The sequence below is a fragment of the Lampris incognitus genome, chromosome 18, assembly GCF_029633865.1.
Source record: "Lampris incognitus isolate fLamInc1 chromosome 18, fLamInc1.hap2, whole genome shotgun sequence".
Classification (NCBI taxonomy): domain Eukaryota; kingdom Metazoa; phylum Chordata; class Actinopteri; order Lampriformes; family Lampridae; genus Lampris; species Lampris incognitus.
This window is the reverse complement of record NC_079228.1, coordinates 21,088,047-21,115,140: the sequence shown is the minus strand read 5'-3', so window position 1 is coordinate 21,115,140 and position 27,094 is coordinate 21,088,047. Positions and strand designations below refer to the sequence as shown.

Genomic DNA, 27,094 nt, shown 5'->3' with positions numbered 1-27,094 from the left:
TAGACGTGAGAATTTGGTAATTAGGCTCTCCATTTGGCTCAGTAATTGCTTTATTTGCCATGGATTTAATGGTTTTTTTATGCCCTGTTTCTGCCATTCAGAGGACATGGTCAATCTCCAAAACACATTTATTGACTGGTTTGTAAGTGGTCTGTGTTGATGCCTTTGGTCATCAAGTGTTGGTGCATTAAAATGTCTCTGCCAAAATGGAATTGGTCAACAGTTCCAAATAGCAAGCCATTTTTAGGAGAGAAAAAAAAAATCATGCGTGGGCATTGTGTTTTGGCAAATGTTCACCACATACCAGACCAAGTTATTGTTAAGTTGATCGATTTTTTTTCTTCCTCTTTTGGCATATTGAATCATTCATCTCTTGTCCAGATGAACTGATTCAACTTTCTTTGATTTTCTTACCTGGATTATTGAGCATGCATAAAGACATCTGTCATTCATCATTATTGCATCATTTCACTTTATCCACATAAGTTTCAACACTGTCTAACACCAGCATTATTTTCTGGTGACGTCTGCATACAAACCAAATTGTGTGGCTATGCTCGCGGAGAATTTTTATTGCAGTCATCTATTTTCTTGACCCGCTGTCCCAGATGGAAGATATTATCAGCCGTTCTACATTCTAGGCTGCCTGTCAATCAAGGATGGGGAGGTGAAGCAATTTTAAGGCTGGTGATCATTGGGCTATAGGTTGTTATGTGTAGCAAAATGAGCAATGAAAGAGATTATAGTGTTCCTTAAATTGGGTTGATAGTAGATGTTTCTAGTGCGTCAAATCTGTATTCCTAGTTCTGGCTCTCCCCTTCATCCTTCAGTTTCTATCTCTAGGTCCTTTCAATAGAGGATAAAAGTGGCAAAATAAATATCTTTAAAAACACGGAAACAACGTCGCATCTGTTTCTTGAATCTTCCACAGCTCAAAAGACATCTAGCCAGCAGCAGACCCATGATGGAAAATTACCCACTGACAAGAGGTCAAAGGAATCCGATGCAAATTGTACAGGGCAATGTTGATAGCTCACACTCATTCCGATGACAGCTGTGTATATCATTGCTGAAAGACCTGTAAAAAATGTAGGATACAATTTCAGCGTCACTTCTTTCAGCAGAAAAACTATGGTTGCAGTGGGCTGAAGAGTGAAATCATTTGACACTGGAAAATTGGAAAAACCGTGCCAGGTTCCTGCTCTTTTACACTGACTGAAGGACTACAGTACGGAGAAAAAAATGAGTTCACGTGTCGATCAGGTTGCATGTCAACATTGCAGGCTGAAATTAAGTAACGCACATTGGATCCATAGTGGTTCTATCAGCATTACAATGAATGAAGCTTAATGCAGTGATCTGTACAGACACCATATCTCAGTCCGGGTGAGCATCTTCGGGATGGCATGTAACAAGCTTTTTATAATGGCAATCCACTACTCGCCAACTCAACTCAACTTTGGGAAGCACTGGGGTTTATTTAAGGAAGCATCCCCATTGAACATTGACAACAACTTTTCGAATTCACGCTCGATGAATTGAGGCTGCTCTTTAGGTAAAAGGAAGTGCAACACAATATTAATCAGAATCAGAATACTTTATTCATCCCCGAGGGGAAATTGGGTAATCAAGTTTGTAGTCGAGTTTATTTGCGAGGTCCTAATTCACAGTTGCAGTCGGGGCTTTACAGTTAGACAATGACAAGTGGGTAATTACAGTAAATGACAACCGACAGTAACCTCAATTATTCCTGACCCTCAGGAAGAGCATCAGAGGAGGGGTCTCTCTTCCAGGATGGATAGGTGTGCAGTAGGCGTCGAGTGGGCAGAGTAGATTTGGAACACCTTCCATTTTTTTTTACATTTCTAAATATTTTATACAATGTTTGTGTACAACCTATAAACTATATGTCTGCAAGCTTAAACCTCTTCACTGTAAAGCAGCACAAATTCCTACCAAAATGGGACAATGGGAGTGCCTCAGAAGAACGTACATTCCTAATTAATTTCACAGCTGTGTACTACTAGGAACTCAAAATGAGTTATGGTACTAAGGTCCATACTCACCTGAATCATTGCTACTAGAATAAATGTTTCATTCAGAACTCCCTTTTCACTCCCTGTTAACATTTTATAAATGACAAAAAATAAAAAATCGGCATAATGATAATCAGTGATGAAGCTATTACTTTTTTAATGCATTTGAGTGATATTTTCAATGATTTCATTCACTGACGATCAACCTCATGCAGAAGTGGGTGACGTAATGACATTTGAATTTAGTGCTCCATGTGGATTGCATTTGACTTGAGGTATTTATCTTATCACAGTCATTGCCCTTGTAATCCAAGTGTAGTACTCTTTAAATTGTACCCCATGGCTATCTACGAACATTGAAGAAACCTCCACAGGACTCTAGCATTGCCCAAGCAAAATCATTAAAGTCATTGTTTATCCTACTTGGGTGAGACAGACAATTATATGTTTTAGATAATGATATAATGAGGTTTTAGACTTTGAGGCAAACCCGTCGTCTGTGGTTTATGTCTCATATGAGCTTTCACGTCATCATATATGACAGCACTAGCATCACGGATGGATGACTGACATGAACATGTACATCTGGGAAATTTCAGACCACGTACAATAGCATTCATCATCATCATCATCATCCTCTGAATCTGACATGCGGTCTATGCAGTGCGTTTTTTTTTCTCACCTGCTACGTGTTCATTGACGTGTAAACCTTCGCCAAGCAGTCTAACAGAAATAGATTACATAGACTTGAGGGAAGCTGTAACAAAGTGGAAAAACTGCATATCCTGTTAAAAATAGTTAATTGAAATTCGCCTCCATTGACGAGTATTGTGGTGGATTCCTGTCTAACAGTGAGTCAGTTTCCTAGTGTTGGGAGGAGAGATAGTGTGGGAGGGTATTTGTGGTGTCGTTCATTGTCATCTTGGTATTGAGCCAAACATACGCATACATACATATATACATACGATTTATTTATACCTGCAACGTTATGAAAGACACATGGAAATGATAAATTGTAGACTTGTACGTATATCAGACCTGTCAGCTGTATGTGCTTTACTGACAAACTGCACGAAAAGTACAAGATGCAAAATATATGGTTGTCAGTGATATGCATGCACACTGCATGCTCTCACACACATCCTCATCTTTGTCTCCTGTTTTGTTTCTGTTATAGATCATCGACCAGGAGATCAATCCATATGTTGACCAGTGGGAGGCAGAGGGGATGTTTCCTGCCCACAAAGTCTTTAAGATCCTGGGGAACGCTGGCTTTTTAGGGGTCAACAAACCAGTTGGTAAGGCATCAAGAATTGTCTGTTCCAGCTGTCCAGGTAGCGTAGCAGTCTATTCCGTTGCCTACCAACACAAGGATTGCTGGATCGAATTCCCATGTTACCTCCGGCTTGGTCGGGCGTCCCTACAGCCTCAATTGGCCGTGTCTGCGGGTGGGAAGCCGGATGTAGGTATGTGTCCTGGTCGTTGCACTAGCGCCTCCTCTGGTCAGTCGGGGCACCTGTTCGGGGGAAACTGGGGGGAATAGCTTGCAAAACTCCTCACTGTCAAGTGAAAAGAAGCGGCTGGCGACTCCACATGTATCAGAGAAGGCATGTGGCAGTCTGCAGCCCTCCCCGGATGGGCAGAGAGGGTGGAGTAGCGACCAGGACAGCTTGGAAGAGTGGGGTAATAGGTTGGATACAATTGGGGAGAAAAAGGGAGGAAAAAAAAGCAGTCTTCCGCAGAGATTCAAATCTACACCAGTTAGAAAAAAAAAATACTCGGTCAAAAAGGTTTTCAAAACTTGTAAATGTTAAGGCATTTTGGCAGCTGGTTGACATTGCTGATAAACGTGAGAGCTGTTTCATTCACATGTGCACACTGCACCCTCTGATTGGAGGACCGCTCCTTCTGAACAATGAGGGTCTGATTATTCCAGCAGGCTTCTGTGTATCACCTGGATCAGAGGGAGGAGAAGAAAGGCCGTTTGAAAATATGGAACGGAAGTCTATTGGTTTTGCAGGGGGCTGATTCTTGCTGAAAGGATCTGAAGGAGGTAAAATGGCTGCAGATGAATGATAATGGCCTTCACATCAAGGTACCAAACTTGATGCCTCCTGTCTTACTAAGTGGAAACAAAAGCCTCCAGGATTATGAACGCCTAAATTAATGAAGGAAAAAAAAGCTAATAAAGTAAGAGCTAAGTTTGCTTTAGCCTTTAAACTCTGTACATTTTTTTCTCCAGTGAACACTAAAATTTCACAGGCTCAAACACTGCTCAAAATAGTCCTTGTCCCTAAGCAGTATATTAAATATGTAATTTTTTACTCTTTATTTCTAGTTCAGCTTTACAAGAAATTGTTGTCTTTAAAAAAAAACCATTGCTGCTTTCTGCCAAGGTCAACAAGAACACATATTTAAAAAAAAAGAAAAGAAAATATTCTCTGCTCGCTCAGTACATTGCATATTACATGTTAAATTCCTCCTTTTCAACATACTCCTTCTCGTCAACCAAAAAAGTCATCGTCAAGCAAAAAAGTCACCAACGAGAGATTTTATGGCGTGGATTTTGGCTCGCTCATTTCCTTGTGAATTCTGATTGCTCGTGCTAACTCCGTGACAGAGACTCCGATGGGTCATTATGGCTGCTAAGTTTTGCTTTTTTGTTTTTTTTGGATTTTTTTCCCGTCTTCTCCTCCCCAATTGTACTTGGCCAATTACCCCACTCTTCCGAGACCGTCCAGGTTGCTGCTCCACCCCCTCTGCCGATCCGGGGAGGGCGGCAGGCTATCACATACCTCCTCCAATACATGTGGTGTCACCAGCTGCTTCGTTTCACCTGACAGTGAGGAGTTTTGCGAGTTTTGCCAGGGGGACGTAGCATGTGGGAGGATCACGCTATTCCCCCCCAGCTCCCTCCCCCCAAAACAGATACCCTGACCAACCAGAGGAGGCGCTAGTGCAGCGACTAGGACACAGACCCACATCCGACTTCCCTCCCGCAGACACGGCCATTTTTGTCTGTAGGAACGCCTGACCAAGCTGCAGGTAACACGGGGATTCAAACCGGCAATCCTCATGTTGGTAGGCAATTGAATAGACGGCTGCTAAGTTTTTATTACACATGCTGGTCAGAGGTGCTCTTCCTGATGACGCTCTAGATTTTTCCCATGGCCTTTATGTGTCTTACTTGTGAACCAAAAAGGCCTTGTTTTGCATATTACACAGAAATCCAACTGATTGAATAGAGGACAGCACATACCTAATTGCAGAGGACTCCCATGATTAACAGCCATTCTTAATCATACTTTAACTTCTGGTTTAATTTGGTCTAATCTTTACTTATGGTCGACCTAAGTAGGGTCTGGCTAGCGAGGCCATGGTGGAACAGGATCGTGCTAGGGAATAAACTACACATCAGACAAGGACCAACTGAGTTCGTCCCACTGTGTAGGTGTGGGTGTTTTGTGAGAAGGATTTGGCATGCTCCGTTCAAGGTCTGGTTAATATCACATACACACTCACAAGTGGAGTTTCTATCGCATGTTTGCGTACGTTTCCTCTGGGTACTCTGGTTTCCTCCAGTTACTCCAGTTTCCTCCAACAGTGTGTGTTAAATGAATTGGTCGCTCTAAAAATGCCAATTTTAAATGTGAATCATTTTTTCATGTCATTCATACATTGCCTAAACCTGCTTAATCCGGTACAGCGTCACGGAGGACTGGACTCTGATCCAGCAGGTGTCAATGTGGGTGAGAATGTGCCTTCATGTGTACTTTGATAAACCCGCATCCTGCCCAGGATATTTTCCCATCTGTCTACTTGTGATCAGATCACCCAAGACACAGGTGTGAATAGGGCCTTACACCCAGTGCCTGCTGGGATAGGCTCCAGTCCCCCATGACCCTAAATTGGATTATGCCGGTGTAGAAATCGCATGAATAAATGACAAGAAAATATTATCATGTATGAAATATAATGGGTGCCATTCCCAGATATGTAACCAGTTGTGTCACTTGTGGGGGAGCGGGGACACTGCTTTCAGTTTGATCTCACGGGCAGCTTATTGAGAACTGATGAATCACGCTAAATTAAGTGTTAAGAGTTTTACTTGGCTATAAATTTAAGATAACACTAAAACAGAAAGTATGAATGGACTCCAATCGTTTGAGTGTATTGTGTTATTAAGAGTTTTATTGTTATTAAGAAAAACATCTTAACTAATAGAGGAGACTTAACATTCAACTTAACACTCTAGTGTTTAATAACGCTTCGTTATTTAGCGTTGTTAAGATCCAAAAGGGGTTGAATCAAGTGCAACTGGACTTGCTATAATTCCGTGAAGACGTTTCGCCTCTCATCCAAGAGGCTTCCTCAGTTCGTGCCTTTCTGACTAGACCAAGCTAGTCTGACTGGCTGCTGATGAGACTGAGAATGTATCCTCTTTGGAGTCGTTGTCAGAGCTATAGATGTCCATGGCTCTTTGTGTCCCGTGGTTTACCAACGCCCGTCGCTAACAGAGCCATAGATATGAGTGGCCCCTTTGTGTACCGATGTTTGGCCGCGCCCGTCGTTTGCGGAGCCATAGATATGCGTGGCTCTCCTGTGCTCCGATGTCCAGCCGCGCCCGTCGCCATCGGAGCTTTTGATTTGTTTAGGAGCGACGGTCGTTGGGGGTGATAGTTTCGACTTCATTATTCAGTGGTCATGAGAGTCGTTGGAGCCGTTAGTGACCGACTGTTGTTCTTGGAGGCTAGGCTTCTTGAGTCTCCTGGGTAGAGATGAAAGGACGGCATTGTAAGTGGGAGATGGGTGGTGTCGCAGACCTCCTCCTCTGTTGAGGGATGGTTTTTCCAGTTTCGCATAGATGGCTTCCTTCACCCCTCTTTCAAACCATCTATCTTCTCTGTCCAAAATGTGTACGTTGTTGTCCTCGAAGGAGTGTGTCTTCTCCTTAAGGTGTAGATAGACTGCCGAGTCTTGTCCTGAGGAGTTGGGCCTTCTGTGTTGGGCCATCCGTTTGTGTAGTGGTTGTTTGGTTTCTCCTATGTATAGGTCAGTGCAATCCTCATTGCATTGTACGGCATTTTGCATTAGTCAGACTAGCTTGGTCTAGTCAGAAAGGCACGAACTGAGGAAGCCTCTTGGATGAGAGGCGAAACGTCTTCATGGATATATACCAAGTCCAGTTGCAATTGATTCAACTCCTTTTGGATAACCATGACCTGGATGAATGAGAACATTCACAGACACAGCGTTGTTAAGAGTTTTAGTTTTAAGAGTTTGTGTTATTAAGAGTTTTAACTCTTAACAATAAAACTGATTTAAGCGTAATAACACAAACTCTTAATAACACTTAAAAATAGTGTTATTAAGAGGTGGCGTGATGAAATATTTTAGTGTTATTAAGCGTGTGTGTTGAGATTTAGTGTTATTAAGAGTTTGTTATTGTGTTATCTATCTAGTTTGTTATTAAGCGTTTACAACAATGCTTAATAACGCTAAAACTCTTAATAACACAAACTCTTAATAACACAAACTCATAATAACGCTAAAACTCTTAATAATTTTTGTCTTAGCGACAGGTCCATACATGATAATACAAGACTAGTGCAAGACCTTTTAGATTATAGCCATCTAATAGAGGATAAAGGATTCGTTCTATTCCTTGACTTCTACAAGGAATCCTTTTATAACGACACAGCTAATTCAGTAGCACTCCCTCAAGGTACCGTCCCTCGTTTCACCATCAATTGAGGGGTTAAATATGGATGCATCATTTCCCCGTTCTTATTCGTTTTAAGAAAAAATAGTGTTATTAAGAGGTGGCGTTATTAAAAAGTTTTAGTGTTATTAAGAGTTTTAGTGTTATTAAGCGTGTGTGTTGAGTTTTAGTGTTATTAAAAGTTTACTATTGTGTTATCGATCTGTCTGTCTCTGTCTACCTAGTTTGTGTTAAGTGTTTATAACAAAGCTTAATAACGCTAAAACTCTCAATAACACAAACTCTTAATAAACACTAAAACTTTCAATAACACTAACGCTAAAACTCTTAATAAACACTAAAGCTTAATAATACCAAAATTCTTAATAACACGAATGCTTAATAACACAAAACGTTTCAATAACACTAAAACTCTTACTAACAGAAACTCTTAATAACAACCTCTTAACACTTAAAATTTTAGCGTTATTAAGCGTTTTAGTCTTGTTAAGAGTTTTAGTAAAGAGTTTTAGTGTTATTAAGAGTTTTAGCATTATTAAGATTGTGTTAGCAGCATTTCCCCATTCTTATTTATTTTAAGAAAAAATAGTGTTATTAAGAGGTGGCGTTATTAAAAAGTTTTAGCGTTTTTAAGAGTTTTAGTGTTATTAAGCATGTGTGTTGAGTTTTAGTGTTATTAAGAATTTGTTATTGTGTTATCTATCTGTCTGTCTGTCTATCTAATTTGTGTTATTAAGTGTTTATAACAAGGCTTAATAACGCTAAAACTCTTAATAACAAAAACTCTTCATAACACAAACACTTAATAAGACAAACTCTTAATAACTGGAAATGGATGATCCACTGTGGCGACCCTTAACGGGAGCAGCCGAAAGTAGTAGTAGTAGTATATAAGATGTTGAGAAGATCAAACCTGTAAATAAATATGTTCTTCAGTGGGTCCTCCCTTACACATGTGGCGGTCAGAGAAGAGGAAAGGAGAGCATTAAATGTGCTGAGTACACAGGCATTAAGCGTTAGGCTAGTCGGCAGGATTAGAGTTGGAGGGGGCTTGGGAAGGGCCATCTAGTGTGATTTACACTTTGGGAAGTATTTTTTTTTTACATATTTGGAACTCAAAGTCAATGTGTTGCTGATTTGAGGTTAAGCATGTCCTTTAAAATCAATTGCAGCAGAGCTGGGATATTGTCCTGACGTGCAGTATGTGGTTTCTGTTGTCCTCATTTGTTTAGCCGTATTTTCTTATTGAAAATATTGATTGCTTGTCGCTGTTTCTTTTACAAGCTTCTTTTAAGGATATTTGTTTCTCATTAGCATTTTAATCACTTCGTCATACTGTTTTTGTGAAATTGTGCACCATTATTTTTCATTGGTATGTCACTTTTTTTCCTCCCCACTTGCTCCAAAAGAAGACTGTGTCTGATGCGAACTACATTAGGTTTAATGATCACCATTATTTCAGTGAGGCCCATAGTTTAAGTGGAGAATTTCTCCTCCGATTGAAGTTAACCTTCTGTGTGCTGCAGCACTCACTTAATGAATCTGCCTCTTAAAAGAATTCTGCGCTTGGTTGATTAATTTAAAGGCTTGGATAACCATGACTGTGAACAGTGAATAAAAATTGTATTACTCTGGCCATTTGAGGAGTGACTCATCAAGTTAAGGGAAAGGATTGCTTCTGCTCCGAATACTCCACCCAATCAGTAAAATGTGGTGTAGGTGTTATTTTACCATGATCACTCAGGTAAATTTTTTTCAGGGACTTCTTTAAATTCCCACAGGGGAAGTGGTGTAGGAAGATGGTGGTGCGAATTCACGTTTGCAGCGGCCTCACCCAGTGCCGTCCATGCAGTGTCTTTGTCCACGTCTGCGTCTAAGTTTGTGTCTTCGTTTGATGGCTGGGAGAGCTGGCACTGAATCAGCTGGGAGAGCTTGGTCTGCTGCATTGTGGGCCCAGGGACTACGGCCCTGCCCACAGCTGCGCCCAAACAAGACACACCAAGACGGTCTGACAGGACGCGGAAGCAGGGCAGGCTAAGCTAACTGCTAGCCCATGCAGACCAGCAGTTCCGATAACACCGAGGATGGTCTGGCAGCAGCCTTGCCTAGCACTAACTTTGTTTTTAGTGTCGTTGTGTGGAGTACGGGGAGGTGTGTCAAAGGTATCTGGCTGGGAGAGCTGGTGTTGGATCGGCTGAAGGAGCCTGGTCTGCTGCGTCTGGTGGGCCCAAGGGCTACGGCCCTGCCTGGAGCTGCACCCTAAGAGGAAACACCGAGGGTGGTCTGACAGGATGCGGAAGCAGGGCAGGCTAAGCTAATTGCTGGCCCATGCAGACAAGCAGTTCCTACAGTCATCAGCTGGCATTCGTGCTCCTAGACAGTGATTTTTTTTTTTAGTTTAGTTTGGATATATGTGTTCTTGTAGTTTTTGGATATGTTTTTTGGCTTTTTGGACTTGAGGAAACTATATTTCATTTAATTTCATGTACACAAGTACATGAAATAAAATGACAAAAGTGTTCCTGATTCCTGAAATTCACTGATGATGGAACAAGAGCTGACAACAATCAGACTATTCGAACGAAATTGGATATCATGGTAGTGTATGACTCATATAATATTCGAGGAAATGTGAGTTTAACAAACCCAGAGAGGTCAGCTCTAAGGACTCTAACTTAACAGCATGGGCCCATTTTCAGATGCATGAGCCAACGTATTTAATTCCTCTGGTCTTTTTGAGCTATGTTACATACAAAAAAAAAAGAAGGTGCAAATCTATGGAACTCTTATAGTAGATTAGATGACAGGTAAACATTCAGAGCAGAGATCAAACTTAAAAGTCCTCAGAGGTTAAAGTTAACAGCCTGGCTGGCACCTATGTTTACAATCCTTAGAGCCGTTTCGCTCTTTATTTAGCTCTCTTCCAGATCCCATTGAATAGAAAACCCACGCATCCTCTACCCCTTTCTCTTGTGTGAGGAAAGGCACTATTGCTTTTCAAAACACATGAGCAGGAAGTTTTCCCAAAGCTGGCATGGAAAAGGCAAAAAAGGAGATGACCCCCTTGGCTCTGAGTATGTTTTCTTCTCTGGTGTCCATAGTTCGCACATTGACATTGGCCTCTTCTCCTGCATGCTGGACAGAACCTGGCAGCACAAGCCATGTTTCCACTGAGCCGACTGTTTTCTGATACTAATGTGATGAGGGGTAAGGTCTTGAAGGGAGGAATTTTGCTTTCTCCTTCAATACATTTTCTCTTTAGTGATGCACTGAGGAACGCATGTCAGTTATTTTGTCCCAGACACTGCTAACACAGGGACTGTGAACTCTAAAATAAAAAGCGTGTAAAGGGCACTGTAAAGTGCTAGAGTTGGGCTCTAGAACTGTACAGTGCTCTAAAATAAACTAAAATAAAACACGTGTAAAGTGCTAGAGTTGGGCTCATGGCAGTGAGTCACTGGCTGCATTATGACCAGTTAAACCAGCTGATGAGACCCCCTGAGTCACTTTTGCTTCCCTTGTAGAATGATGTCTCATTTCCAGATGGAAAGAACTGGAGTTGATCCCCGAGTGCTGCAGCTGCCCACTGCTCCTATACAATAGGATGGGTTAAATGCAGAGAATAAATTCATTGTAAGAATACAATGTCAAATAAAGTGGCTTTAATGTTTTAACATTTGTTTCCTCATATCATAATTTCAACCACTAAATCTCAGTCTGTCAGTATTTTCTTTCTCTTTCTGTTTTGCTCATATGGAACTCCAGCCGGTGAGAACGTGTGTGAGGGAACATCTGCTGTGCAGAGAACATATGTGTATCGGCTAGATATTAGCAACAGCCAGCTTTTTGTTTGCTTGTCTTTTCATTTGCTTGCTTGTTCAACCACAAAAGCCAGCTGTTGTGCTGAAAGTGGGTGAAACTTCAGCACTTCCCTCTGTCCACATTAAACCCTGCGGGGTTTCCAGGACTGTCGAGGACTTATCTCGGCACAGCTGTTCCCGTTTCCTCCCCTTATGACTTCCCCTCGCCTTTGTTTACTTGTTCCATTTTTCTCTCACACCCTAAACTCTCAGCGCGCCACTACCCACCTCTGCCCCTTATATTTCTTTTCTGTCTTTATATCTATCAGGACTGTGTTTTCATTACATCACTTGATAAATAGTTTAGCAGCTAACGTTGACAGTCTTGGCTGCAGTTGGAGGCTTCCATGTGTCGCATTTACTGACATTTATTCAGCTCGGTTCAGCGTTAGGGGCTGTTATCCAGTGGCTGGCATAGTCATGGAAAGTCACAGTAGATGTTTTTTTGATTTTCTGCCTTTAAAAAAATGCCGTGTTCATGTCTGGTGTCTTTATATTGACCATCCCAAAAACACTTGTTCGACTCATCGATTCATCTGGACATAACATTTATTGAGAGAAACGTTTCATCACTCATCAAAGTGACTTCTTCAGTCTCACTGACTGCAAACAACAATCGGTTTCATATGCAAATTGCCATGACCATTAACTAGAGTTTCAATGGCCATGTGTACTATTCACAGAGGATTGGGGAATAGTTGTAATCACAGCATTGTAAGATGGTGACGGATGTACTCTTAGGCCCCATGCTAAGTTCAGGGATGGCCATTCCCTCTTCACATTGATGGCCTCTTTGACTCCCCATTCAAACCAGCGTTCCTCCCTATCAAGGATGTGCACATCCTCATCCTTGAAAGAGTGGCCACTGGCCTGTAGATGGATGTAGACTGCAGAGTCCTGGCCTGATGTGTTGGCTCTTCAAGAGGGGGATTCTTTTGTCACTTCTGGCTGCTCAGTCTTTATCGTCATGCATTATCTCCTAAATAAAATTTTACTGGCTAGATTTCCCAAGCTTTTGAGGACAGTTAACTAACCAGTTTTGTGTTGTAGAAAGCGGGCTCATTTTCTCATCGTCATGTGTTTCGCCACCAAGGACCTGAGAAAAAGGTGTGAAGTCCAACACAGAAGAGAGCACATGTATTAGCATTAATGTACTTAGTGGATGAAGGAAAAGTGGCCTTCAGCATGAAGTACTTTGTTATCGAAAGTGGGCCATTCATTTTGTAATGGATGCTGTAAAAGATGATGAAAGGCAGAAGAAAGGTAAAGCAAAGAGATGGCTCTCTCAGAGAACAGCCGACAGTCCTGGAGGGGAGTTTCCTACATGGTGGATAATGCACTTACCGACTCCATTAACGACCCAAGGTCTCCGCAAATGCCTACCATGGCAGAAATTATACACAACTGAGAAAATACCCAGAAATGGGGAAGGGATAATGACTTTTTCAGATATCTATTCTTTGACCCAGTTTTCACCAAATGGGTTAATTAAGAGATCAAAATCAAGTTCCTGTATTATGGTTTTATCATAATGAGCAGTGCCTAGAGTTTGAGTTGACTATTGCCCTCAACAGTGTTTTTTACAAAAATGCAATTACAGGTTAATAATTGCAGATAACGTATCCTGTTATTATGATTACAAAATCAATAATTTACATTTACATTGTCTCATATAGCAGACCTGCAAGAGTCAACAATTAATATATATATATGTAGAGGAGCTCAAGCAGGAGTCGTGACAACTTTCTCTTTCGGCTATACAACGTGCACCATTTATTCCTTCCACCATTACAACAACAACAACAAAAACCCACGCAGCGGAAGTGCACCACTGCAAACCCGAACTGAGAAAACAGCAGCTGTAAACCAATGTTCCTACTAGCTCAATAAGGGGAATTATGTAGCCCCATAACCCATACACACGTCCCCCCAGAATTCGCCTTAATACGAAAAGTCAGTGTGGCGAGGGGGACGGATCTCTCTGCCCCAACGGCTCCGCTGAACAGGAGCTGGGGGCTGGTTAACCGCAGGCAAAGCAGCAGAGTCCTCACAGCTGGACTGGAGAAAGGGAGGGGCTGGGGAAGCAGGGGGCGGCTCGCTGGGGGAGGGGGGCAGGGCCGGGGGGCGCCCCCACCGTGGGGGCAGGGCAAGACCAACAGGGCGGTATAAGTCCAGGTGAGCAGGCTTGAGGCGGTCCACAGAAACCCACTCCAGCCTGCTGCCAACCTCCACCACAAAGTGCTTATCTCCAGTGTCCCGTACCCAAAATGGGCCGTCGTAGGGTGGCTGCAGGGGACCGCGGTGCGCGTCGTGACGGATGAAAACATATTCCGCCGACCGCAGCTCCGTGGGGACATAGGACTGAGAGCCGCCATGCTGAGAAGTGGGGACCGGTGCAAAAGCCCTGACTTCCTCCTGCAGCGCAGTCCGTTGGCAGCTGGCGGACCAGGGAGCTGTGGCGGTGGGAAGGAAATCCCCCGGGACCCGAAGTGGCTGTCCGTAGACCAGTTCGGCGGATGAGGACTGGAGGTCCTCCTTGGGGGCCGTCCTGAGCCCAAGCATGACCCAAGGCAGTTTGTCGACCCAGCGGTCGTCCTTGAGGGTAGCCTGCAATGCGGCCTTCATTGAGCGATGGAACCTCTCGACCAATCCATTCGCTTGAGGGTGATATGCTGTGGTGCGATGGAGCCTCAGCCCTAAACCCGTGGCGATCACCTCCCAGAGTGCTGACGTGAATTGCGGCCCTCTGTCCGAGGAGAGGTCAGATGGGGTGCCAAAGCGGGCGACCCAGGTTCCGATGAACGCTCGGGCAATCTCAGGCGCTGTCGTGGACGAAAGCGGGACGGCCTCTGGCCATCGCGTGGTCCTGTTGACCATGGTGAGCAGGTATGTGAAACCACGGGAGGGGGGTAGGGGGCCTACCAGGTCCACATTCACGTGGTCGAACCTCCTCTCAGGTACTGTGAAAGGTATCAGGGGCCCTTTGATGTGCCGGAGCACTTTGGAGCGTTGGCACTCCACACAGATTTCAGCCCAGTCCCTCGCATCCTTTTTGAGTCCATGCCAGACAAACTTTGCCGCCACCAACCTCTGTCAAGGCTTTCTGCCAGGGTGAGACAGCCCATGGACTGCGTTGAAGACCCGCCGCCTCCAAGCAGTCGGAACGACGGGGCGGGGCTGACCCGTAGAGACGTCGCACAGGAGCGTGGCGCTGGCGTCGTCGAAAGCCACATCCTCCAACTGCAGCCCTGTGACGGCGGTCCTGCATGCCTGCACTCCTGGGTCGGTGGCCTGGTCAGCCGCCATCTGGCTGTAGTCGAGTCCCAAATGGGCAGCACCAGCGATGGCCCGGGAGAGACAGTCGGCGACCGGGTTGGACTTCCCAGCGACATGCCTCACATCGGTGGTAAACTCAGAGATGTAGGCCAACTGTCGCTGCTGGCGGGCTGACCACGGCTCTGCCACCTTGGCCATCGCGAACACCAGCGGTTTGTGATCGACGAAAGCCGTGAACTGACGGCCCTCCAGTAGGAAACAAAAGTGCCTAACAGCGAGGAAAAGGCCAAGCAGCTCACAATCAAAGGTGCTGCATTTGCGCTCTCTCAGGTTCAACTGCCGGCTGAAGAAGGCAAGCGGCTGCCACGCGCCGCTCACCCACTGCTCATTAACCGCGCCGACAGTGTAGTCCGAAGCATCCGTCGTGATGGCGATGGGCGCTCCAGACACAGGGTGTGCCAGCATTGCCGCGTCAGCCAGGGTGGCCTTCACATCCTTAAAAGCCGTGTCCCTCTCTGCATACCAGTCCACGGCGTGTTTGGGGGCTGTGCCCTTCAGAGCCTCATATAGGGGGCGGAGGAGATCGGCAGCCCGGGGGATGAACCGGTAGTTGAAGGACACCATGCCAATGAACCCCCGGAGGGACTGGGCCGTGTGTGGGCGTGGAAAGTCTGCGACGGCCTCCACCTTAGATGGAAGGCGGGCCGCCCCGTCCTTGGTGACCCGGTGGCCCAGGAAGTCGATGGTGCTCAGACCAAACTGGCATTTGGCCGGGTTAACTATCAACCTGTGCAGGCTGAGCCTCTCGAAAAGGGCTCTGAGGTGGGACAAGTGCTCGGACACGGAGGTGCTAGCGACCAGGATGTCATCCAGGTACGCAAAGAGGAAAGGCAGGTCCCGCAACACTGAGTCCATGAGTCGTTGGAAGGACTGCGCGGCGTTCTTGAGCCCAAACGGCATGCGCAGGAACTCGAACAGTCCGAACGGAGTTGTCACAGCCATTTTGGGGACATCAGCGGGATGGACGGGCATCTGGTGGTATCCACGGACGAGATCCACCTTGGAAAAGATCACTTTCCCAGCCAGGTGGGCGGAGAAATCTTGGATGTGAGGGACCGGGTAGCGGTCCGGTGTTGTTGCGTCATTGAGCCGACGGTAGTCACCACATGGACGCCACCCCCCGCCAGGCTTAGGCACTATGTGGAGGGGTGAAGCACACGGGCTGCTGGAGCGGCGGATGATGCCGAGGCGCTCCATGTTCTCAAACTCCACCTTGGCGACAGAGAGCTTGGTCGGGTCGAGGCGCCGAACTCGGGCGTGCACCGGCGGGCCAGTGGTGACGATGTGGTGCTCAACCCCATGTTTGGTCGTAGATGACGAGAATGTGGGCTGAGTGAGGTCAGGGAACTCAGAGAGAAGATGGAGAAACACATCCTCATTGGAGAGCATGCTGGACACCCTGACGGAGCCTGTATCGCTGAGTGCACACGCGTGTGAAGCGAAGGTGACGGCGTCAATCAGGCGTCGATTCCTGACGTCCACCAGCAGCCCATGAGCACAAAGGAAATCTGCACCGAGGAGGGGAAATGCCACGTCGGCGGTGACAAAATCCCAGCTGAACCGCTGTCCGTTAAAACACGTCAATGTGCCTCGTGCCGTACGTACGGATAGAGCTGCCGTTAGCAGCTTCCATGGGAGGGCCGTGAGCGCCCGACAGGGCGTCCACCCTCGATGCAGGTACGACACTCCTCTGCGCCCCAGTGTTGCATAGGAAACGCCGCCCCGAGATGGAGTCTTGCAGGAAAAGTAGCCTGTTGTCCTCCACGCCGACGCCCATGGCCACTAGTGAGCGCCGGCCTTGGCATTTCCCGACGAGCTGAAATTGCACGGGGAGTTGCACTTTTTCGCCCTGACCCCGAACTTTGCATGGTAAAAGCACAGGCCGGGCTCCTGTCACCGACCGGAGGTTGCCGCGGCGACCACCATGGAGTCACCAGGTGGTGGCGTGTGGGGGTGGGCAGGGGTGAGCGCGGACGCGCAGTGCTGCTGTTGGCTGGCCAGGAAGAACTTGTCAGCTTCTTCAGCTAGCTTGCGGCAATCGGTAATGCTGGTGTTAGCCAAAGCGGCCCGCACCTGAGCAGGCAGTTGTCGCAGAAACAGTTGTACAAAGAGGAAAGCAGGTGTGTGCGCCGGTCCCAGCAGATTCAGCATTTTGTCCATGAGCTCGGATGGCTTGCTGTCACCCAAGCCTTGCAGAGAAAAGAAACGGTGGGCCCTCTCGGCGTCGGAAAGTTCAAAAATCTTCAAGAGGGGATCTTTAAGCCCCTTGTATTTGTCTGCCGCCGGAGGATTTGTAAGGAGACTCACCACTCTAGTTGCAGTCGAACACCCGCGAGCCGATACCACGTAGTAGTATTTAGTAACGTCATCTGTTATTTTGCGGATAGCAAACTGCACTTCCGCCTGGGCGAACCATGTCGTTGCCGATGACTCCCAGAACTCTGGCAATTTGAGAGAAACCGCGTTGATTTCGTCAACCATGTTCGTTCGAAAGACTGTCTCTGATAACTACCAAGAGACAAACGTCGGGGTCACCAGTGTAGAGGAGCTCAAGCAGGAGTCGTGACAACTTTCTCTTTCGGCTACACAACGTGCACCATTTATTCTTTCCACCATTACAACAACAGCAGCGGAAGTGTATCACTGTAAACCCGAACTGAGAAAACAGCAGCTGTAAACCAATGTTCCTACTAGCTCAATAAGGGGAATTATGTATTCCCATAACCACTACATATATATATATATATATATATATATATATATATATATTAGTCTGCAATCTGCAGGGATCTGCATGAGCTAAATGGTAAGCATATCATAGGATGTCGTGCAAATGGTGTAAGTGCACAATAGGTAATTAATTACATATAAGCTGGGTAAAGACATGAATCAGTATAACAGCCATGTTTAAGACCATCTTCAAATAAAGGTAGACCCAGAAAAGGTAAATTTTTAGGCCTTTCTTGACTGAAGTAAGCAAGGTTGTAGCTCAGATGACAGGAGTTCATTTCACCTTTTCTTAGGGCGAGGTGAGAGAAAAGTCCGGACATAGAACGGGTATCCACGTGTGTCTCAATCTGCGTCCTCAATACGTTTTGAGATCCGATCACTCAGGCCACATTTGGAGGTGGCCTGGGACGCATTTGTCCACATGGCATTTGAGGTGTAAATGCACATGTGTCCCATGGCGCATTGAAGGACCGCCTAGTCAACTGACATCATCTTTGTAGACTGCATAGGCAGAAGACTTAGTTGGCTAGGCAGTCACCAAAGCTTCCCCTCCGTTACCTCATCTGTAATTTCTGACACATCAGACCCACTAACTGTGGAGGAGGCCCCGTCCGCTTGCACGTTCAAGTTCAACTTCAGGTTCATTTATCCACTGCAGCACAGAACCCGACACTCTCAAACCCGCTGGAATAATTAAATAATCTGAGCCTGAACTGACGTGATCGGGTTGAGCCTGACGGTTCCGGTTGAGAATTACAAACTCTAGTGTTCAGACGTTTACATTTTCTCACATAACAAGTCTTAAAAATAGGTTTTCAACTTTTGCTGTGTGTCTTGAGTACAAAATGAAAGAAGACAAACAATCGGAGCCTGACGCTCCTAATTCACTGAGTTCATTTCCCTCATCAGATTATTTGTGTCTATCTGGCCCCACGTGCATTTGCTGCCTCTGTACCATTATAATAATGTGAAACTATTTAGCCATAAAACTTATTTCTTAAATACAATATATCCGGTCAGGCGTCTGAAGGCTTTCAGACGGAGCTACGTCGTCATCATCTGAATAGTAACGTTTATTTACAACGCACTTTTTAAAATCCTGTTGTGCCTCACGACAAAGTGGAGTGGAAATAAAAGAAAGGAAGTGCAGTTATGGGTTGATTTATTTCTTTAAGAGCACTTCAAACTTTGCACGATAGCATAATTTGGTAGAATAATTGACAGTAAAAACTTACAGATGTGAAATACGTCATACTAATTGACAGCACATTAAAATGAGGAGTGAGCAAGGATGTGTCATTTTGTTGAATGACTGTTGCTTCGACTCCTCCCTTCTTGTGTTTCTGTATTACGTGTTTATTTGCTTGTTCATTTATGTGATTGTGACATGTCTATGCAACGGGGGGGGGGGGTGACATGAAGGCAGACACGGTTTTAGGTGATTAACACAGACTTTATGTAATAATATCTTGCATTGGTTCGCTTGCATGGGCCGGTGTGCTCTGGCGCCGGAGCCGTTTCCTCGCTCTCTCCTTTCAAAGCGTGTGGCTCCCCTTCCCTCTGCCTCCCTTCAGCCCTGTGTTTCGCCCAGCTTCACTGTGGTATATAAGGGACAGGTTGTTAGTTTGACACACCTGATAACTAATCAGCCCCCCCATTGCATCTGTTCTCCAGCGAGCCACGCTCCCTCTCTCCGCTTGCAACCGAGGTTAAACCACACCCCCTACCACAGTGATGTAGGGGTTTATTTGCATATAGAGCGGGTAAGTGAGATCCAATCAAGTCGAGACGCTTTCTAATGCCAGGTGTGAACTGATGTACTTAGGTGTCCACATGTGCTCAGATCACTGCATGGTAATGCCAGGTGTAAACAGCCTCGTAGTGTACCGTTAAGGATGTCCAGGGTGAGGACTCAAGTTAGTACGCTCGGTAGATGGTTTTTTCCGTTTCCACTGCTGGTCTCCCACTCCCACTGATCCCTGGACTTGAGCGTTCCTTGAACGCACTAATGTTTTATATTTCGTTGTGAAATGAGAAAACACTTACTAGCCATTTGTTTTTTTCTTTTTTCACCTGAGTAGTAGCCATTTGAAATGTTATTGGTATTTATGAATTTAAAATAAAAATGTGTTCATTCACCTAAATGTTCCACACTGTGTAAAGTAAGCCCTGGACTGTGGCTGCAGTAACTAAGTGGGTGTGTGTCTTGTTCTGGGCAGAGTATGGAGGTTTGGGCCTGGACTTCAGCTATAGCATGGCAGTGTCAGAGGAGCTGGGCAACATCCGCTGTGGAGGCATCCCTATGGCCATCGGTGTACAGACTGACATGGCTACTCCTGCACTGGCAAGGTACTGTTGACGGACCGTTTGTAGTACACAATCCGTCATCTATACAACTGCACAAGCACTAATAAGTACTTTCCAAATGTCAAGTGGTTAATAGTGATTAAAAGGAAATAAGCCACTGAACCTCGAAATACTTACATGACCCTTGATTTATTCCCGTTCAGACTAAATGAATCCTAGGGTCATGTAAAACGAATACTCCATTATGGTTATCCATTGGAATATCATTAAGGTTTCCTACTTGGTATGAGCCATTGAGAAGTATCAATCTTTCACAGAACCTCACAGAAGCCACAGTATTTTAATTATGTGTATTTCAACTGTTATTACTACTGACAGGGTGTACTAGAAAATTTTATTTATTTATTTTGATATACTTTATTTATCTCTGTGGGGAAATCATGCGCTGCATTTAACCCATCCTAGCTGTGTAGCTAGGGACAGTGGGAAGCCGCTGTGCAGCACCCGGGGACCAACTCCAATTTGTCTTGCCATGCCTCGGTCAGGGGCACAGACAGGAGTATTAACCCTAACATGCATGTCTTTTTGATGATGGGGTAAACTGGAGCACCCGGAGAAAACCCACCACAGACACGGGGAGAACATGCAAACTCTACACAGAAGACGACCTGGGATGACCCCCAAGGTTGGACAACTTCGGGGTTCGAACCCAGGGCCTTGCTGTGAGGCGACAGCGCTAACCACTGGGCCACTGTGCAGCCCAGTCTGTGTGTGTGTGTGTGTGTGTGTGTGTGTGTGTGTGTGTGTGTGTGTGTGTGTGTGTGTGTGTGTGTGTGTGTGTGTGTAGTCTATCAGAAAATTTTAAAAAAGTCTTCACAATGACAGCTCTCATTTCAAAGTCGCAGTGTGCTCGGTCCAGCTGCTACCTAAAAGGGCTTTCTGGATTTGCATGTTTTTGCACATTCCTGTCTGACTAGAAAAAAAGGTAACACTTTATTTTAGGGGGTCGGAAATAGTAACAAGGTGGTAATTATCACGTAATTTCTTAGAAATAAGGTGAAAGTAAGCAGTAGTAATGTTCTAGTAATGAGGTGATACAATTCCTAATAAATTGGTAGTAATTTCTTAGTAATTTCTCATGAACACACGCTGTTCATGAGATTACTTAATAATTACCACCTTATTACTAGGAAATTACAAGGTAATTTCAACCTTATTTCTAAGAAATTACGTGATAATTACACCTTATTACTAGGAAATTACTAGATAATTCCCGACCCCCTAAGATAAAGTACCGGAAAAAAAAAGGCCAGTTGCCCTCTCCCAATAGTAACTTGGCTTCTTTTTTTCGGGGGGGGTTTCCCCCCTTTTCCTCCCCAATTGTATCCGCGCAATTACCCCACTCTTCCAAGCTGTCCCAGTCGCTGATACACAACCTCTGCTGATCTGGGGATGGCTGCAGACTACCAGATCTCCTCCGATACATGTGGAGTCACCAGCCGCTTCTTTTCACCTGACAGTGAGGAGTTTCACCAGGGGGGGTGTAGCGCATGGGAGGATCAAGCTGTTCCCCCTAGTTCCCCCTCCCTCCCAAAAAGGCGCCCAACCGACCAGAGGAGGCGCTAGTGCGGCGACCATGACACATACCCACATCCGGCTTCCCACCCGCAGACACGGCCAGTTGTGTTTGTAGGGACACTTGACCATATAACTTGGCTTCTTAATACTTAATATGAATTTAGCCATGCCTCACATTTTTTGTTGAGGACTCACACTGTGGTTGTGTCATTTGTCAAAAAGAGTTTCGTCAACTTCGGTGAGTCATCTTCATATAAAAATATTTGTGACGCCCCTACTGTACAGAACCTTTTTATGGAAAAATTATCCTCAGCTACTTGAGTAACATATTTGACTCTGCCATGCAGACCTCGAAATGGAAAGGTACTGTGTCCATGTTTTAACTGGGATGTCATCAGTCAGGCTTAAGGGATATTAAGTTTCACTCTTTCCAGTTGGAACTCTCTCCCCTCAAACCACCAGCACAATTATGGCATAGTTACTCTGACTTGCTTGCTGGAGTACAGTAAACATAGTTTAATACTGTGACAATGTGTAATTTTTTTTGAACATTTTTTTTTCATGTACAGTTGTTTTTTACATTGCAACAATACAATGTCAGAGTTTCAGTACAGGGGAGAGTCAAAACATAAAAAGTAATAATTACAGTTTAAATATAATACAATGCAAAAAAGAGAAAATAAAAGTAATAAAATAAACAAGGAAAGGTTGACACAAAAATAAACTTAGGAGGTTGGTGATCAGATGATGATAATAAGAGCCACTATGTTAGGAGTCTTTCAGAAGAAAAAAAAACAAAACATAAAAAACATTGTAAATCTAACCTGTTTGTTTATCGAATGTGTTTAATATTTTTCCAAGATGAGAAATGTTTTCATTGCCTTTTTGTTAGAAGTTATTTTGGTAAGGGACTTGAAAAAGAATATCAGATCAATGTAAAATAAATGAATATTGGGCTTAGAGCCCATCAACTTGGATTTGTGAATGTGAAATTTACCAAACAAACACAGAATTTTGAGAGCATTATCTACAGGGGATGAGCCAGTAGTGCAATCAAGTAACAAGACCATACCTTCTTTTATACTAAGTAGTTTGTTAAATGTATCAGAAATGATTAATGCAATATCTTTCCTAGAGGAATAAGGACAATTAAAGAATAAATGTAAAATAGTTTCTTCTTCTGTGTTACAGAATGAAAATTTTGCTGAGATTTCTGCTTTAAATTTGCATGAAAATGTGTTACATGGGTAATATTTATGTAGTATCTTCAAGTGTATTTCTTTGATTTTATTGGGTATGAAGAACTTGTTAGACTCAGAACATATATTTTTGTTGACAGACATTGGGAAAGATAGCTTCCAAATATATAATGCTTTAGGAACACAGCTTTCGTCTGATGTAAGTGTTCTCATGATGTTCATATTATTACATTTGCGATCAAGCAGGTTTGTACCCCCTATTTTAATTTTGGAGAGTTCTCCAGAAAAAGGGCCATAAAGTAAAGGAGCCTTTACAAGATGAATCAGTCCTGTAGATATACTCTTGACAATTTTTTCATATTCCGTCTTAGGGAGGTCTGCACCAGTTTTTTGGATAACATCCTCATAATAGTAAAGTCCACCTTGGGAATTTATCAAGCCCAATACAAATATTATATCATTGTACATGCAGTTCTTAAAAAATATAGTCTTGTTTCTAAATAGCACATTTTTATTAAGGGAAAATAATATAATAAAGATAATATTTTTATTAATATTCTTTTGACTACATCTAGTTCTTCTAAGTTAAGTGGGCACTCACAAAAGTCAACACTATCTTGACTAATTTAAGGGATAAATGATTTAACTTTATCAAAGAAATACTTGCTATAAGGGGGGGGGCTAAAGGATGTAGTGTACATCTTTTGATAGAAACAAGAAACAAATGCAGAAACTGAAGATTCTTCACTAGTTAAGACTTAATTGATATAGAGAGATGATTTTTTTTCTCTAATTTAAAAAAATATGCAGAATTCTTTTCTCCAAATACTAGCCACTTTGCCCTGGACCTTATGAAGGCACCTTTTGCTTTCTCAACATAAAGAGAATCCAGATTCTCCTGAAGTGAATATAGTTCCTATTTATCATCTTCAGTGGGTTGATCTAAAGATAATATGGAACTTATTTCCTTCAAAATGCTAGAATTTCTTGAAGCATTTGTTTTTGAGAGTACTTGGCTATATTTTATAGAAAATTTACGGCATTCAAATTTGAATAGTTCCCATTTCAAAACAGGAGGTATATCAATCTTATTCTTAAATCCTATTATTAGTTTCCTAATATCTTCACAGTAAGACGGCTGCTGTAAGAGTGGGCAGTTTGATTTCCAATACCCTGGTTGTCTATGCTGTCTCTTAACTGAATTGGAAATAACAAGGTCAATATAGGCATGATCTGTTAAGGGAGCATGAGAGATTTCACTGGAAAGTAGCAAGGGTATAAGACAACTAGATATAAGCCAAGAATATAGCCGTGATTTCTTTGATACATCTTATTTAAACCAAGTACATGAATCCATATTGGTTGGATGAGTATATCTATAAGCATCTAATAAGGAAAGGTTTCCAGTAAAACTACCAATTACTGGATTAAGATTGTTCACACTATCTCTTGGGGGGAATCTGTCTAAATATAAATTGGGTGCCTCATTAAAGTCCCCACCCACAATTACTGAGGCAGAGAGATATTTTTGTTTTAAGGAAGACATTTTGGTGGATACATTCTCAAGAAGCAAAATGTTTGGAGGAGATCTATTAAACCCATAAATATTTGCTAAAATAAGAAAGAGTCCTCAATTTGTAATACAAAAATTATCCATCTTCCTTCCCCAGAAATGTGTTTGAACTGAGCTTCCACTAAGGTTGCCATCAAATAAAATTGCTACCCCACCAGAGTGATTTGATCCATGACAAACCAATCTTGTACCTCCCCACTGACTTCGCCAGAATTTTTCCTCACTTTGGCAGAATTTTTCATCACTTTGAGTGTTTCCTGTAAAAAATAAATATCCCTTTTCTGAGATTTGCAAAATAAAAACAAAGCTTTACATTTAGTGATGTCACGAATCCCCCCCCCCATGCATTAAGAGGAAAAACAAGAAAAATGAATATTACACATGGAACAAGATGAAATTGAATGAAAAGAGAATAAAAAAAAACCTACCCTTTTGGTAGATATGGAATGTTTAAGGTTGAGAGTTAGAGGAAAAAATGAAGTGCAAAATATAGCTTAATCTTATACCCATTCAAAAATAATAAATTTGTCAGCAGTGGGCTATCTTAACATGGACCTAAAAATGAATGATTTATTTTTTAATCACCCTAAAACTTACACTGTAAATTGTAAAAGCCAAGCCCATCAAAAAAAAAAACAAACCAGGAAACAGGACACCTGGGAAACGAACCCAACCATGCCAAGTTCATTTCACATAAAATCATTTCACATAACTTGACACAATTAAGTTCATTCACCCCCCCCCGTGCAATCGGCCCCCAATCCCCTCCAAGTAAACTCAACCCCCAGAACCTACAGTGCAAGGGGATAAACTAAATCAAGAGCTTGCTACAGTATAAAGGGAGAAAAATATTTTTTTTTCGAAGTGACAATGGAACTGAACATACAGTAACATGCCCCCATTATTTTGCACTCAAGAGGTAAAGGAAGCAAACGAAGGGGAGAGAGAAATCCTTTAAATCCAAACCCTCACAACATGGAACTTATTAGCATGTCAAAGACATACTAAACAACATTGGTTTTGAAAATTTACCTGACCAACAAGTAGTAATAACTACAACGTTCGTTCATCATTCGAAGTCAGAAGCCATAAAAAGGTTATATATCATCTGCCTAAAGAGGAATAAAAACACTAAGGAAAAAAAATCCTGTGATGGTCTGGCGGCCTGTCCAGGGTGTCTCCCCTGCCTGCCGCCCAATGACTGCTGGGATAGGCTCCAGCATCCCCGCGACCCTGAGAGCAGGATAAGCGGTTTGGATAATGGAGGGAGTGGATGGATCATCTGCCAAGAATCTTTTCCCGGCGATGATTGCATAAGGACCGCTGTAGCCAACCTGCTTTCCTTCCTTCCTTGCTTGCTCCATGAGCGGCCATAGTTTGCTTTGGTCATCCTTTGTACGCTGAGTCAAGTCTTCCATGATCCTGATCTTATTTTGTTTGAGTACTTCAGAGTTCTTGGCATCTTTCCAAATATGATCGCGGTGCGACCATGATATGAGTTGAACAGTGATGCGACGTCGCTGCCCTTTGCCATTCTTTGGTACCAGTCTATGAACGATATCCATGGATCCCTGAAGGGTGTCGACTAATCCAGGGGACACACATGTAAATACAGCAATCACAGACATTTCCACAATTTCTCCTTTGCACTCTGGGATACCTGAGATTCGTAGGTTCCATCATCTTTTGTAGGCATCTAATTCATCCTGAAGCTTTTTGTTCACCCCCCCCAACTTTTTAACTTTCTCTTCTAGGCTAGCAACTTTATTGCCAGCATCACCTGCCTGCTTTCCTGTCGCATACACCAAGGCGGGAAGATCCTGAATGGTCCTGATATTGGCCTCCACAGTAGCTTCGATTGATACCAGCCTCTCAAGAAACTTGTTCTGTCTTTCACCAATCTGTTCAATTGCGACAAGGAGCATGGAGTTTGTCACGTCAGATTGCTTGTGCTCATTTTTCCTCATTTTGTGGAGAGGACTGCTTACAGGTGTATCTGGGGAGAAATCATTTTTTCGGACGAGTCCTCAATTGAAATTGTTTTAGCACAGTTGTGTGTTCTTTTTACTTTATCCAAAGATTGAGCCATCTCCGTGGCTCAGCAGCAAAAGACTGATGCACGTCAACCTTAACTAGCAAGCGAGTGTTGGCAAAGCATGGTAGCAAGCGTAAATGTATTTAAAATGAAGACAAAATAGAGCTGTACTTTTCAAAAACTCAAACACCGCTGACAGTGTGTCCTTGGGCAGTTAGAAACAATACATAGTTTTGTGTAAAGGGTAAATATTTTACACAAATTGAAGCTCCAGCCCCTAAAAAAGCATATCACAGAGGTCGCACAAAATGGCGAGAATGTATAATGTATCAATCATGATTGGCTATAAGTACCTTAGATTGAACCAGTGGTACACTTTTTGTGTGATATGCACATGCGTATACAGTGCATACATTAATTGTAGTCTGTGGCTATGCACATGCATGCATCGGTGCCAGATGGGTGTATATACACGATATGTGTGTTTGTGTTTTCATGTGCAGGTTTGGTTCAGCTGAGCTAAAGAAGGAGTTCCTCCGTCCCTCCATCATGGGGGACAAAGTGGCCTGCCTGGGTGTCAGCGAAGTCGGTGCTGGCTCTGATGTCTCAAGTGGGTCTCTCCTTTTATAGTCCCACGAGTCTTTCATTATCAAATAATTTCCTTCAGCCATCTCAGACCCAATTTGAATAACCACCCTACTTTGGCTCAGGGGGAAGA

The 27,094-nt window shown here is 43.7% G+C and overlaps 1 protein-coding gene across 1 annotated transcript in view; it reads left to right on the top strand.

Moving 5' to 3' along the window:
• Positions 1-27,094, top strand: part of zgc:85777 (uncharacterized protein LOC405871 homolog) — a 41,146-nt gene that overhangs the window by 5,182 nt on the left and 8,870 nt on the right. Inside the window, exons 2-4 of the mRNA XM_056298582.1 lie at positions 3,214-3,334; positions 19,904-20,033; positions 26,880-26,986. Of these exons, the coding sequence (XP_056154557.1) occupies positions 3,214-3,334; positions 19,904-20,033; positions 26,880-26,986 (358 nt within the window). The remainder of the gene's footprint in view (positions 1-3,213; positions 3,335-19,903; positions 20,034-26,879; positions 26,987-27,094) is intronic.